The 15,248-nt window shown below is 41.6% G+C and overlaps 1 protein-coding gene across 1 annotated transcript in view; it reads right to left on the reverse strand.

Annotated features, from left to right (window-relative positions):
• Positions 1-3,343: 3,343 nt before the first annotated feature.
• Positions 3,344-15,248, reverse strand: part of MPHOSPH6 (M-phase phosphoprotein 6) — a 22,703-nt gene continuing 10,798 nt past the window's right edge. The window contains exons 3-5 of the mRNA XM_004377720.2: positions 8,727-8,817; positions 4,553-4,647; positions 3,344-3,771 (exon numbers count right to left, since the gene is read on the reverse strand). Coding sequence (XP_004377777.1) covers positions 3,639-3,771; positions 4,553-4,647; positions 8,727-8,817 — 319 coding nt within the window. The 3' untranslated portion in view covers positions 3,344-3,638. The remainder of the gene's footprint in view (positions 3,772-4,552; positions 4,648-8,726; positions 8,818-15,248) is intronic.

The following is a 15,248-nucleotide window of genomic DNA, read 5'->3' on the forward strand; positions in this document are numbered from 1 at the left end:
CAATAGACTTGACGCATTGAACACTAATGACCAAAGACCTGATGAATTATGAGATGACCTCAAGGACACCATACATGAAGAAAGCAAGAGGTCGTTAAAAAACAGGAAAGAAAAAACCAAAATGGATGCCAGAAGAGACTCTGAAACTTGCTCTTGAACATAGAATAACTAAAGCAAAAGGAAGAAATGATGAATTAAAACAGCTAAACAGAAGATTTCAAAGGGCAGCTTGAGAAGACAAAGTAAAGTATTATAATAAAAGGGGCAAAGACTTAGAGTTAGAAAACCAAAAGGGAAGAACACGCTTGGCATTTCTTAACCTAAAAGACCTGAAGAAAAAATTCAAGCCTTGAGTTGCACTATTGAAGGCTTCTATGGGGAAAATATTAAATGACGCAGGAAACATCAAAAGAAGATGGGAGGAATACAGAGTCACTGTACCAAAAAGAATTGGTCGACGTTCAACCATTTCAGGAGGTAGCATACGATCAAGAACCAATGGTACTGAAGGAAGAAGCCCAAGGTGCACTGAAGGCATTAGTGAAAAATAAGGCTCCAGGAATTGTCAGAATACCAACTGAGATATTTCAACAAACGGATGCAGTGCTGGAGGTGCTCACTCATCTATGCCAAGAAATTTGGAAGACAACTAACTGGCCAACTGACTGGAAGAGATCCATATTTATGCCTATTCCAAAGAAAGACAATGCAGAAATTATCGAACAATATCATTAATATTACACACAAGTAAAATTTTGCTGAAGATAATTCAGAAGCAGTTGCAGCAGTACACTGACAGGGGACTGCCAGAAACTCAAGCCAGATTCAAAAGAGGACGTGGAACAAGGAATATCATTGCTGATGTTCGATGGCTTTTTGCTGAAAGTAGAGAATACCAGAAAGATGTTTACCAGTGTTTTATTGACTATGAAAAGGCATTTGACTGTGTGGATCATGACAAATTATGGATAACATTGGGAAGAACAGAAATTCCAGAACACTTAATCAAGCTCATGTGCAACCTGTACATAGACCAAGAGGCAGTTGTTTGAACAGAACAAGGGGATGCTGTGTAGTTTAAAATCTGGAAAAGTGTGTGTCAGGGTTGTATCCTTTCACCGTATTTATTCAATCTGTATGCTGAACAAATAATCCAAGAAGCTGGACTATATGAAGAAGAATGGGGCATCAGGATTAGAGGAAGACTCATTAACAACCTGCATTATGCAGATGACACAACCTTGCTCGCTGAAAGTGAAGAAGACTCGAAGCACTTACTGATGAAGATCAAAGACTACAGCCTTCAGGATGGATTGCACTTCAACATAAAGAAAACAAAAATCCTCACAACTGGACCAATAATGAACATCATGATAAACGGAGAAAAGACTGAAGTTGCCAAGGATTTTATTTTACTTGGATCCACGATCAACACCCATGGAAGCAGCAGTCAAGAAATCAAAGGACGCATTGCATTGGGCAAATCTGCTGCAAAAGACCTCTTTAAAGTGTTAAAAAGCCGTCACCTTGAAGACTAAGGTGCGCCTGACCCAAGCCAGGGTGTTTTCAACCACCTCGTATGCATACAAAAGCTGGACAATGAGTAAGGAAGAGTGAAGATGAATTGATGCTTTTGAATTACAGTGTTGGCAAAGAATATTGAATATATCATGGACTGCCAGAAGAACAAACAAATCTGTCTTGAAGGTACTTTGGACATGTTATCAGGAGGGACTAGTCACAGAGGACGTCATGCTTGGTAGAGGGTCAGTAAAAAAGAGGAAGACCCTCAGCAAGATGGATTGACACAGTGGCTGCAACAATGGGCTCAAGCATAGCAAAGATTGTGAAGATGGTGCAGGACTGGGCAGCGTTTCGTTCTGTTGTACATATGAGTCAGAATGGACTCGATGGCACCTAACATCATCACCAGGGGAAAGGGTGAGTCATGATTTTTAGGAAGCAGTAAGTTTCTGTTTATGGTGATGGAGGATTTGGCAATGGATACTGGTGATAGTTACACATGATTGATGTAATTGGTGTGCTCATAAAAAATGTTGAATTGGCAAATGTCGTTACACAATAATTAAAAAAAAAAAAAGTGTCATACCCCACCTGGAGCTCTAATGTAGTCTTCAGTAGACCATCCCACCATTCTATTCTGCCAGCTATTTCTGGGTGATACAGCATGTTATGAGGCATAGGCTCTTTGCCTTACTTCTTTTACTGTGAAATTGGTTAGTTGATCACACAAAGGTCACAAAATCATGTTGTGCAGAATACCATGAGGATGACTATCCATTCCGTAAGTCTATTGATTGTGGTGCTGCTATAAGCACTGTGGACTTCCAGCTTCCACTCCCTGGCATGCAGGGAGCTGAAAGCATTACTCATACCCTTGCAATGAAAAAGTCAGACTAACTTCAAATCCATACCATTTTTTCTAACTCATCAGAGAGTTGAGTTCACAGAGCAATCAAAATCTAAGAAGAGACAGTGCTTCCAAGAAGAGGAGATACGCACCTCATTTAGCTGCTAGGAACAAAATTAAATTAGAACTTCTTAGATGTCCTAGGTACATATCTACAGATACACAGACACTTAATTCCATGTGTTTCTTTACTTATTAGTATTTAGAATAGGGTATAGACTAGGAGATGCTCTGGTCAGTGGTAAATTCTAGTGGAGTAGACCATAAGAAATTGATGACATTCAACTGTTTTTGACTCATGAAAAGGACAATTTCTTATGGTTCAACCTAATAGACCACTCTACCCTAAATTAATGCCTTTTTTTTTTTTTAAAAGTTACTCTTTAGATAAAGGGTCCTTGGTGGCACAGTCGTTAAGAGCTTGGCTGCTAACCAAAAGGTCAGCAGTTTGAATCCACCAGCCACTCGGAAACTCTAGGGGGCAGTTCTACTCTGTCCTATAGGGTTGCTATGACTTGGAATCGACTCAATGGCAAAAGGTTGGGTTTTGGTTTTTTATCTTGATAAAAGTTAGACTACTGAATTAGACTAAAATTATTACTTGAAAGTAGAATAGAAAAAGTATGTGAAAACAGATGTTCATTCAAGAACAGTATTTTAAAAAAATTATTAATTAAGGGCTTTAAATGAACAACCCTAATACCATAAACTGGTAACAACTTGGTAGCATGCAAATACTTACGGCTGGAGTGGCATGTTCATTTTTGATGAATTTACATATAATGAATTCTCATAACACATTTGGTTCCAAAATATGTATGTGAATTGGCCTGACATGATTAATAATTTAAAGTAAAAGATAAAACACAAGGACAATTTAAACAGTGATATTAATTTATTGAAGGTCAGGAACTAGAGAACTATATTAAAAAAACCTGAGGTCAAAAAATATTTAGGAAGCAACCATGTAACTATGTACATTTGAAGATCAAGGGCTGAAAACCCATTCTTGACGAACACCACTGAGCAAAGGATGTATAACATCCATCACACATCTGTTTTGGGAACAGCATTTTCTAAAATTATACATTTGTTTACAAATACATATTATAGTAGTAAAAACTACAGAGAAAGTATCAGAGTAAGTTCCAAAATATGCTGCTATCTTTCGTGAGGCATCCCTGATGCACATCTTAAGGCATTCATTTTAATCTTGGGGCTTTAAGAACACCTTCTTTGCTTTAGTTGGTTTTATGTTCCCATTTTCATCTTCCTCATAATTGGCACGGTCTCTTTTCTTGGCAAACTTCTTTCCAATTGTCCCCACCAAGGTTTCATACCTGTTAAGATGATATACAGCACATGTTTAATTTAAAATAAAAAATGTCGGAATCAAGTCTGTCGAGAATATCAAACTAAATACATAACAGAGAATGAAAACAATCAAAACTACAATTAAAAGAAGCCTTCTGATTTAAAAATATACAAACATCTCTAAGAATGATAAAATTCTTCCTGTTCTTTTGTTTTTGCATTATCCTCAGTAAGTTAAGATGTATATTTCTTTTTCTTGATGAGTAATGTCAATTTTTATGGAAGGTTTCTTAGAAGGGACAAAAACCAAAAAGCCTGTTGCTGTCGAGTCAATTCCAACTTACAGGGATTCTACAGAACAGAGCAGAACTGCCCCACAGGGTTTCCAAGGATGTAATCTTTACAGAAGCAGACTCCCACATCTTTCTTCCATGCAGTGGCTGGTGGGTTCGAACTGCTGACCTTTCACTTAGCAGCTGAGTGCTTAACCCCTGCACCACCAGGGTTCTTAGACGGGACAGAAGAGGGTTATAACTTAACATTCCATATCCCAAAGTAGAACTTTAAAACTTTCTCATTTAGAAGTGTACATTTAAAAATATGTATTGGAAGTAGCACTGGAAATGAGCCCTCAGCTGCAAGCCTGTGCCAGGCCTGAATTCATTACACGCAATGTATGAGAAAGCAGCTTACATCACCTTTCCCTTTAAGGGCTGTGGGATACTGTGGGGTGAAAGGAATGCACAAGCTCAGGTGAAACCAGTGAATTCAGCCCTGGTTACAAAGCTCTTCCAAAGTAATGGTTACCTTTTAGCCATTTCTTCATCTGACACATCAAGCTCCACAGTTTCATCTTCAATTTCTTCAGCTTTGTGCTTAGAGTTCATCTGAAGCATTAATTTCTGAAAAACACACCAACGTTGACCATTAGGGCTGGAAAAGGCTTTTGAAAAGAACTGATCTCAAACTTATTTGCAGGCAGAGAAACCAAAGTCAGAGAATCTACAGGACCAGCCAAAGTTTATAAGGGCTTCTCTGTAACACTTTATGCCACAGTGGGCCGCCAGAGATCAGCTCTGAATTAAAACAATAACATGACACCTCACTAGATTATATTTAAATTGTATTTTAGATCATAAAGCTTATTCTTAGTTACCTATATCTAAAGTGGACACTGGCGGTTGTGATGGTTAAGACTGTGTGTCAACTTGGCTGGGCCATGATTCTCAGTGGTTTGGCAGTTGTATGATCTTGTGATCACCCCCCATGATGGGATCTGCTGTGAGCAGCCAATCAATTGAAAGGGAGTTTTCCTGGGCGTGTTAAATCAAATATAAGTGGACATTCTGGAAAGGCTCATGGCTTTTTGCTCACCCCGGATCCCGCGGCTGGTTCCTGTTCACCCGACCTCTGGTTCTTGGGACTTGAGCTAGCAGCTTACCTGTGGTCTTGCCTGTCGAACTTAGGATTTGTTGATCTTCGCAGCCTGTGAGCAAGAGCCCTGCTCTCTGACCTGCTGATCTTGGGACATTCTGGTCTCTACAACTGTGTGAGCCATTTCCTTCATATAAATCTCTCTCTATATATATTTATATGCTTTACTGGTTATGCCTCTCTAGAGAACCCCCACTAAGATAGTGATTCAGTGGTAGAATTCTTGCCTTCCATGTGGGAAACCCAGGTTTGACTCCTTGCCAATGCGCCACCACCTGTCCGTCAGTGGAGGCTTGCGTGTCACTGTGATGCGGAACAGGTTTCAGCGGAGCTTCCAAACCAAGAAGGAGCAGGAAGAAAGGCCTAGCGATTTACTTCTGAAAATCAGTCAATGAAAACCATATGGATCACAAGAGTCTGATACACAACCAACCATGGGTATGGCACAAGACCGGGCAGAATTTTGTTCCACTGTGATGGCGTCAACTCGACAGCAGTTAACAACATATCTAAAGTAGGCACAGTGCCATCATACTCCAGTAAAAGCGGGAGAAAGAAAAAAACAAGTCTCTAAGATTCCCTCTAAATTTCCCATCTTTGAGTCAATGGAAGAAGTACGATAGTTAATAGTAATTTTAAATGCTTTTGGGCAGGGGGAGGTAGGCAACAGCAAATTACTGGAAAGAAGTAATGACTAGAGTGGTAGCCTGGGAACGATGGAGACAATCTACATCCTGCCCTCATCCCCTAAACGTGAGGTGGGTAATGTGCCACAGGTCTCTGCTTTATCTTGTTCTTGTACACAAACCTTTTGTTTTTTTAACTGTTGTAAAAATATAGGTAACACAACATTTGCCAATTGAACATTTTCACATGTACAATTCAGTGACACCAATTACATCAATCATGTTGCACAAACATCACCAATATACGTTGCTGAATTTTCCATCACCATTAACAGAAACTTACTGCTTCTTAAACAATGACTCACCCTTTACCTGTCCCTCCTGTCCCTGGTAACCACTACTAGACTTTAATCTCTATATATTTGCCTATTCTAGCTATTTCATGAGTGAGATCACACAATGTTTGTCCTTTCGTGACTGACTTCATTCAGCATGTTTTCAAGGTTCATGCATGTTGTAGCATATTATCAGGACTTTGTTTCTATGTTAACCTTTTCTGATGGTTATCCTCTGAGAGACTTTTTTTTTTTTTAAATATACAGTAATTTATTTATAGCCAAGGGGAAAGTAATGAGGAGAGGAAAGCACAGGAGAAACTAGTCTCAACTAGTTTTTCCAACTTTTAAAGGACTGAACATAAAATAATTTCAGGAATACAAGCTTCACGAGGACAGAGTTTGGCTCCCTGCAGCATTTCCGGCACCTAGAGGAGGCTGACAGACTGCAGGTACAGAATAAGTATTTACAGAATAAACTTTGTGCTAGATGTCAGAGTTCCTAGGTGGTTGTAAAAACAGCTTGGGGGCAGTGTCTGACCTCCTCCAACCCCAAAAGGAGGAAGGAGAACCAAGAGCAACACCACATGGCTGACTCCCACGAGGTGGAGGCCAGACAAGCCTCCCCTCTCTGCTATCTTTACTAATTCTGACACCAACTGTCCCTTGCACAGCACTCTCTACTTCTCTGCTGGGTTTGAATATTCACTGCAATGGCCACAGAGAACTCACAGACCATACTCATGATTATGGGGTTTATTAGGGAAGTAACAGTTACAATTCAGGCTCAGGAACACTCAGGATACAGTGCTTTCATCAGGACAGGCTCTTCTGGGCCCTAGGTTTCTCCCCAAAGGCACACAGCTTTCTCTCTCAGTGGGCCAGAAAGTCCACTGTGCCATCTCCTGCCACCACTTCTCTCCATCTTCAAGGTTACAGCTTGCTCTCTCTCTCTGTCTCTCGGTCTCCTGCTTCCAGGAGCTTCTCAGCGTAGAATCCCAGGTCCAGAGGTCTCTGTTCCTGGCTGTTCTTCCTTGTTGGTGGTAGGATCCTCCTCCCTGCTCTGAAATTGGCTCTCTTCTAAGGCAAAACTGACCAATTACCCAATCACACAGGCTAATCACCTGGGTGGGAGTTACAAGACCATGGCTAGAAAGGCCACACACAAAAGTAATTAATCACACTGCAGTGGTAAAAATGGTCATCGTGCCTAGTTGTTAACCAAAAGGTTGTAGGTTTGAGTCCATTCAGAGGTGCCTTAGAAGAGAGACCTGGCAATCTACTTCCAAAATATCAGCACTGAAAACCCTATAGAGCACAGTTCTACTCTGACACACATGGAGTCATCATGAGTCGGGGTCAACTCTATGGCAACCGAACTGGCTGATGCTATATATCACTAGAAACACATACAATTAAAAAAAAAAGTATGTTCCGAACATACCTTGCTATGAAGTAAGTGCTTTTAAGTTGGTATCATTTTTTTCATTACCGGGAGAATTGAATTTTTCTCACATTTAAAAGTCTATTTACACGACTTTGGGTTAAAACCTGTCCGTTAAAAAGGTCAAATTACACAATTTATAGTAAGATTTTCCCATTAGAAAAGGTACACGTCAGAAAATAATTTTTTTCCTCACATTTTAAGACAGCTCACGTCTGGAAGCTCAAGAGTTCAAAACCTTTTCCCAGAGAGAATGCATTCAGTCTCGACTTTGTGCAAAGTACATATAACACCTTGGTTATCACACACTTCAAAAAAGGGAAAGAAAGAAAACCAAACTATAAATAACCTTTGGCAATTATTTCAGATAACTGTGATTCTGACTAATACAGGCATCCTTAGAGCAGTGGTTCTCAACTGGGACGATTTTGCCCCCCAGGAGATGTCTGTCAATGGCGGGAGACATTTTTGGTTGTCACAACTAGGGTTGCTACTGGCATCTAGTGTGTAGAGGCCAGGGATGTGGCTAAATATTCTACAGTACACAGGACAGCCCTATCACAAAGACTGACCTAGTCCAAATGTCAACGGTGCCAAGGCTGAGAAACCTTGCCTTCAAATGATGGTCACAAAACTGATGATTTACATCACACAGGTCCATGGCATTGGTCAAGTCCCTGATAGGATGACTTTCAACATATGAACCAAAGCTCTAAAAAATATTTGCTAAATGAATGTCTTGTGCTTTTCTACAAAGTTGAGGCAAGAAAATTCAAATAAATAGCTCAGTTACAGGGTAAATATTCACTTCTCAAACAAACTCTTCAAAGGATTCATTTTCCTAATGGCATCATAGGAATAAAATCCTGACATTCCTGTAAGAGACCTGAGTGGAAACTCTCACATTTAAGGTGGCACTGTCAGGGGCTGTACATGGCGGTATTTAATTATCCACTCAGCCCACCATAAAACTAGACTGCAACGCCTGCAATTTCTTTAAATAGCTATGGCAATATTTCAAGACTTGTTATTTTCTAGATAATGAGGAGAAATGGCACCTGGTGGAGAAAAACCTAACACAATTATTAGCAGAAAGAATTCAATTGGAAAATCTTTAAATTTGAAGCAATTATATTTAATACCTCAACCTCAGGATTAAATCCTCTGAATGACATTCTTCCATAGAGAAGATCTTCACATAACGAGAAGCTCTGCTCTTCTATTATGAAACTCCTAAGTGGATAAAATAAACTTACATTAATAGCATGTCTACCTACAACAAAGCACAGCAAATAAAAGTCAAGACTTGAAATGAAAAATCAATCTTATGACTCTTAGTACAGTCAAGTAAAAATACAGTAAGATTTCTAACAGAGGACTAGAAATACAGCTGATTAATTTGGTCAGCAAAAGCATTGGGAAACAAGAACTGCAGGATGAAGGCGCAGCATCTTCTAAATGTGACATTTAATTTGCATAAATGCCTACATAATGTGGAGACCTATAATATTTATAATAAACCAGAATTTTCCAAAGTCAAGGCAGTTTCCTTGATTTTCCTATCCCCCCACCAAGTTCTGATTAAATATCCAGGAAAGGCAGTGGGAGATCAGAGTCCTGGGCAGTTTTAAGAGAGTGCATTACTAAGAGTTCTTAGTTATAAGCACCAAAGACTGACTGTGGATGATTTAAGCAAAGAAAGAATTTCTTAAAAGGAAGTGGGGCTTCACAGAATCACTGGGAAAGCTGAATGACCAGAAATGGAAAACGGGCAGAGATAAGGGTGGCCAGTCATTGAACCAAACAAAAATCATGCTACAGAACTACCCTGACACCATGAAAGACACTGCAAACAAGATGCAGCGTGAATGCTGTGACCTCCAAAGGGGATTCTCCTCCAAGACGCCAGTTCATACCCTCAAATCAGGTGACCTTCCGTAACTACAGTTCAGCTATAAACCATAGAGGATAGCAGGAAGGCAATCACCTGGCCTTTATGGCTTCTTTGGAGAAAGGTAGCCTCCACTTCTCATCAAGATTTATTCATTCACTCACTCAGCCAAATACTCATTAAACCAAACTGTGTGCCAGGCACTGTTCTAAAAGCTGGAGAAACAGCCATGAATAAAGGAGCCTCTGCTCTCACAGAGATTACATTCTAGAGAGTGTGCCGGATAATGAACAAACACAAGATTTACGCTGTACAATGGATAAAAATAAAGCAGGCTATCCCACTCTTGGCCATAAGGGAGTAACTAACTGGTACCTGATTAGCCCTTCCACTGTAACCAATTATGAAACAGGACAAAATACACAACAACTATTTTCAGACAATGAACAAGAGAAAGCATAGGGCTGTGATCCCACTGGTTTCCATTTTAGGGTTAAAACACACCTAGGAAACCATCTATTTCAAGACTCATTTTACAGATGAGGAAAACTACTGCTCAGAAAAAAAACAGACTTGCCCAAAAAAACCAAAAACCAAACCTGCTACCATCAAGTCGATTCCAACTCATAGCGACCTTACAGCTACAAATAATATGCATGGCAAATATGGCAAAAAGTTACTATTACTGTTGGGGAAAAAATTCTCCATGATCTCTTGCATTTCTGCCCTTTTCCTGAGAGCAAGTCACTGCCCTTTTGTTCTGGATTGCCTTTTCAAATTATTTGTATAGTGAACAGCCTTGGAAGCCTCTCTAGAGCAAAGGACAGATTTGCTTACTGTCCAATATAATAAAAATGTCTCCTGCTGCGGCAAAGGACAAGTTTGCTTGCAGTCCGTTATCAAAGATTCCGGATTCCTAAGATCAGGGTTCCTTATCTTTGATGCAAACCCACAGTGTGTACCGCATTCACTTGGGCCCTTTCATGTCATTCCCGTGGGACTTGGGGACAAGGGAGAAATGATGCAAACATGATGCTCATGCTGTTTACTGTGCTGTGAGTAATAAAGTCCTGTAACTCTGGCCTAGAAGCCTCATGTCTTCTTCCAGCATCCATGAATCTGGCAGGCACTTGTTTCCATGTAGGGTAACATCTCAGATCCCTCATAGTTCTTGGCAGTCACAAAACACAAGCACAAGAAGCACAGCAGCCAAAAGTACTTTTTAAACAACATCCTGTGGCAAAGGAGTGATTACACCGGCTGTACTCACATACTCTACTGGCACATCCTTTGGAGAAAAACACAGCAACAACACAGTAAAACCTTTGATCTGGTAAATTCTACTCCTGGAATTTATACTAGTGTCATATATCAGGTTCCTCTGAGACACAGTTATATGTAGAAGTTTTACTGGGGAGTGTCTTTTGAGAGATGCCCCTCTGTGGAAATGAGAAAGGCAGGAGTGGGCAGTGGGAAAAGCTGACCTGCAATGTAATACAAAGGCCTCAGCCATCTATAAGAAACTCTGGAGTTAGAAAAGTCCTTCAGTTGTTCCAAACTGAGACAAAGCAGCTGGGCCCTCATACTCCTACACAGCCCAGTCACTAGCTATGTGCGCCTCTGGGAGGAGGTATAACACTGAATAGTCCTAATGGTTATCACTGAATTATAGCCTGATACAGCTGATGTCTACAGAGGCAACTGCTTGATTTGAGAGAAGAGACAAAGTGGAATCTCTTAATATCAGAGAAGCTACCCTTGGAACAGTTCAGAGGTAATACTAATAAAAAGATTCACAAACACACATGAGCAAAAATGACCGAGTGAATTTTATAACACGCAAGTATAAGGAAATACATGCACTGCCAACATTTATTGTGCTTTATGCCTAGCACTGTGGCAACTGCTTTACATATATTATCTCATCTATTTCTCATAATGTACAAGACAGAAACTATTATCATATGCAATTTACAAGTGACAGAAGACAGGCTAAGTAACTTGCCCAAGGTCACACAGTAAGCAAGTGGCAGAGCTGGGTATCAAACTCAGGTGTGCCTAATCCAGAGCCCATGCTCTTAATTAACCACTCTACCTCTCCCCATTTGGAGTGTTAAACACACACACAAACACAAGCCCACACATACACAGACAGTACTTCTTCCATTTACTCCTCCAGATCCACTTGCCCCTTCTCCCCCTGCTCTATGCTCTGGAAGGCTGATGTGAAAGCAATACACTGAAGGGCTACTTTGCGGGCTGGCTTCCAGTCGGGCTTATACAATGAGAAGCACTGGCAGAAGGTGTATGTGTGGGTTAGGGGAACTTGGGCACCTGGCTCCCTTCCTGTGGGATTTACCACAGGCTGCTATGCCCTGGACTGAAGGGAGAAGCTATTGAGCGATGGCTTGTTCCACACAGGCTGCCTCCAGCGTCAGTAACTAGCCCCTCCTCTTGACCCTCCAGACCCAGAGTGGAAAGTACTCCCACTTATGCAAGCCACGGGATGCTGCACTGCCCTAGTGGCTCCCCTATGCTCTCCCCACACCTGGGTAGTCTATTATACTCTCCTCAAATCACCCAGTTAGACCCATCTTCTCCTGCCAACATCCTGAACTGATACACATACAGTCATAAGGAGGATGCTAAGTGTTATGGTTGGAATTGTGTCCCCCCAAAATATGTGCTGTAAATCCTAACCCCTATTGTTAAAGCAACTGACTGCTACCTGAAAGGTCGGCGGTTCAAACCACAAGTGGCTCCATGGGAGAAAGATGTGGCAGTCTGCTTCTGTAGAGATTTACAACCTTAGAAACCCTATGGGGTCACTATGAGTCAGAATCAACTCGACAGCAGTGGCATTTTGGTTTTTATACCCATGGGTGGAGCCTTGGTGGTGCAGTGGTTAAGCGCTTGGCTGCTAACTGAAAGGTAAGTGGTTGGAACCCACCAACCGCTCTGCATGGGAAAGATGTAGCAGTCTGCTTCTATAAAGATTACAGCCTTGGAAACCCTATGGGGTAGTTCTATTTTGTCCTACAGGGTCCTATGAGATGGACTTGACTTGATGGCAAAGGGTTCAATTTTTTATACCTGTGGTAATAATCTCAATTGTGAATGGGTTTTCTTTGTTATATTAAGAGGCCGTATTACTGTAGGGTGTGTTTTAAGCCAATCACCTTTGAGATATAAAAAGAGCAAATTAGGCATAGAGAAGCAAGCAGAGTTGGGGGAAGACAGATGCCACACCACATGAAGACCACCAAAGAACCAAGGAACAAGGATGTTCCCTCAGAGCCAACGGAAGCAGAAAGCCTTTCCCTAAAGCCAGTGGCCTGAATTCAAATTTCTAGCCTACTAAACTGTAAGAAAATAAATATCTGTTTGTTAAAGCCATCCACTCGTGGTATTTCTGTTACAGCAGCACTAGATAACTAAGACAATGAGTGATGGCAAAAAGGAAAGAAATCTGGAAGGCATTTTGTGGGAACAATATGCTGTGTTAGGAAAAAAAAAATACTGAAGACAAGATAGAACTATCTTGCCTTTTAATAAAAATGAGTAACAAAACATCTGGGATATTTTATGCAAGTTTAGTCAAGGTACAAACTTAAATTGTAGCTCTAGTAATGGCCTTTCTCTGGCATTATCTTCCCTCTCCTCACTCACACAAGTGAAGAAGAGACAGCACCTGCCTTCCATTCCTTCTGGCGGGATGTATTTTCTGTTTTCAGAGAAGGACATCTAAGCATCCAGATAAGGTAAGATCCAGAGAAAGTCAGCCAAAATGAACAAGGGTGTATAGCATGTAAAAAACGAACAGACTATATCAACAGGTACAGAGACAAAACACATAAATGTGCCTGAAGACTGTGAGGGGCACCCTTAAGTCAGGTCAAAAAAGTTTAAGTAAAACTACCACACCACAGAGTTTAGTAACTCATGAAAAGTATCAGGAGGAAGTGATCAGTAGCTTCCAGAAGAATTCAGATCAATTAATGAGTAATGTGAATCCACCACTCCTTCACTTGAAATTATGTACCAAACACCAACCAAGCTTGGAGGTAGAAGAGAGATGGTCCAGTGAGTCATTCTAGCTTCAGCACCAACTAGTGGGTTGACTTGGGGGAAGTTACCCTCTCTAAGCTTCAGTTTCCTATAAACTATAAAATGGACGTAATGGTAATAGCCAGCTCTGAAATTTGCTGCAAGGATTAATGAATTAAGAGACGTAAAGTGCTTAGTACAGTTCCTGGCACACATGATGTTGTTGTTGACGGGTGCTGTTGAGTTGACTCTGACTCATAGTGACCCCATGGGACGGTGTAGAACCACTCCATAGAGTTTTCTTGGCTGTGAGGAGGCGTGGTCAACACGGCGGAGTAGTTAGATGCTTCCTATATCCCTCTTACAACAAAGACCTGGAAAAACAAGTGATTTGATTGAATATCTGCAAACCCTGAACAAGGCAAGGTAAAGAAATCCGTCTGAGTGATACAGGAGAGGGAGACTGTTTGGAAGAGGTGAGGAGGGCCAGAGTCCCAGTGGTGAAACTGCAGCTCCGCAGCCACGCCGTCCGTGGTGAAGCAGGCAAACAGCTGTGCGGTTGGCACACTCAGGAAGCAGTTTCCACATCGACAGAGACCTGGCAGCAGAGATTCTGCTTGGACACTCCGAACCAGCGAAGAGCAGCTCCCAAGAGGCTAAGATAAGTACATGCATGCACCCTTTCGTAGGGATTTAAAAAAAAAAAAAAAAAAAGCCCATTTGGGAAAAACCTCTCTCTCTTTTACCTCCTCCCTCCACGCTCTGCACTGGGAGTCCGCTGGGCCAGAAGTAGATCCCAAAAGGCGCTCTGACCCATTCTCCTGGCCTTGGAGAGGGAACAAATAAGCTGCTGGCTCCCCTAGGCCAGGAACACAGGGACGGCACAGCTCCTTTGCCAAGCACAGGTATCAGGGGTCCGCAGACTCTTGAGTGCCTTACAACCCTGTGTAGACTTGTGGGGACCCATCTCAACAGCGTTAGTCCTCACTGCCACAGTACAACAGGGCAAACATCTGAAGTCTTACTTCAACTGCTTCAGCTGTGAACTGGCAGATTTGTGACCCTCGAAACAGCCCTGCCCCTTAAGTAGGCACTTTTATTGATCTGCAGCAGGGGCTTGAGGACTGGTGGTAGCACCTAAAGTGCCTAGTCACCTGCTACAGGAGTCCAAGAAAAAGTGGTGCCCTCAAGTCTTTACAGCCAACAGAGTGGGGTGCTCACAGTCCCGCTGCAAAACTCACCTATCTATTCATCCTAGAGAATAGGGACTTGCTTTCCTTTCAGACTCTCAGGGGCAGCTGTCAACCCCCTGCCTGGCTCAGTGCATGATCTACTACCACAACCAGAGTCTAGTGCCTGCACCAATCACCCATGCCTCTCTAGGACTGGGGGTGAGAGCCTGCATCACACACTTGGTGACCAACTGCCTGAATACCCGAGCTGAACCCATACAGGAAAATTTACTGGACTCCTGTGTGCACATACTTAGTTACAGAACTAACTACCTGGTGACAGGACGTTAGAGATCCAAAGGTGTCAAATATCAAACTAGTGCACATGAGCAGCCTATTTGGGCATATCAAAACAAAACAAAATAAGAAGCTAGGTCTCACTAAGCAAATACAAAATAAAATTATAATAAATTATCAATGGCTCGGAGACAACGGTCAATATCAAGTCACATAAAGAGACAGTCCATGGCGGCTTCAGCAAGCTCCCAAAATAA

This window comes from Trichechus manatus, unplaced genomic scaffold, assembly GCF_000243295.1.
Source record: "Trichechus manatus latirostris isolate Lorelei unplaced genomic scaffold, TriManLat1.0 scaffold00053, whole genome shotgun sequence".
Taxonomy (NCBI): Eukaryota; Metazoa; Chordata; class Mammalia; order Sirenia; family Trichechidae; genus Trichechus; species Trichechus manatus.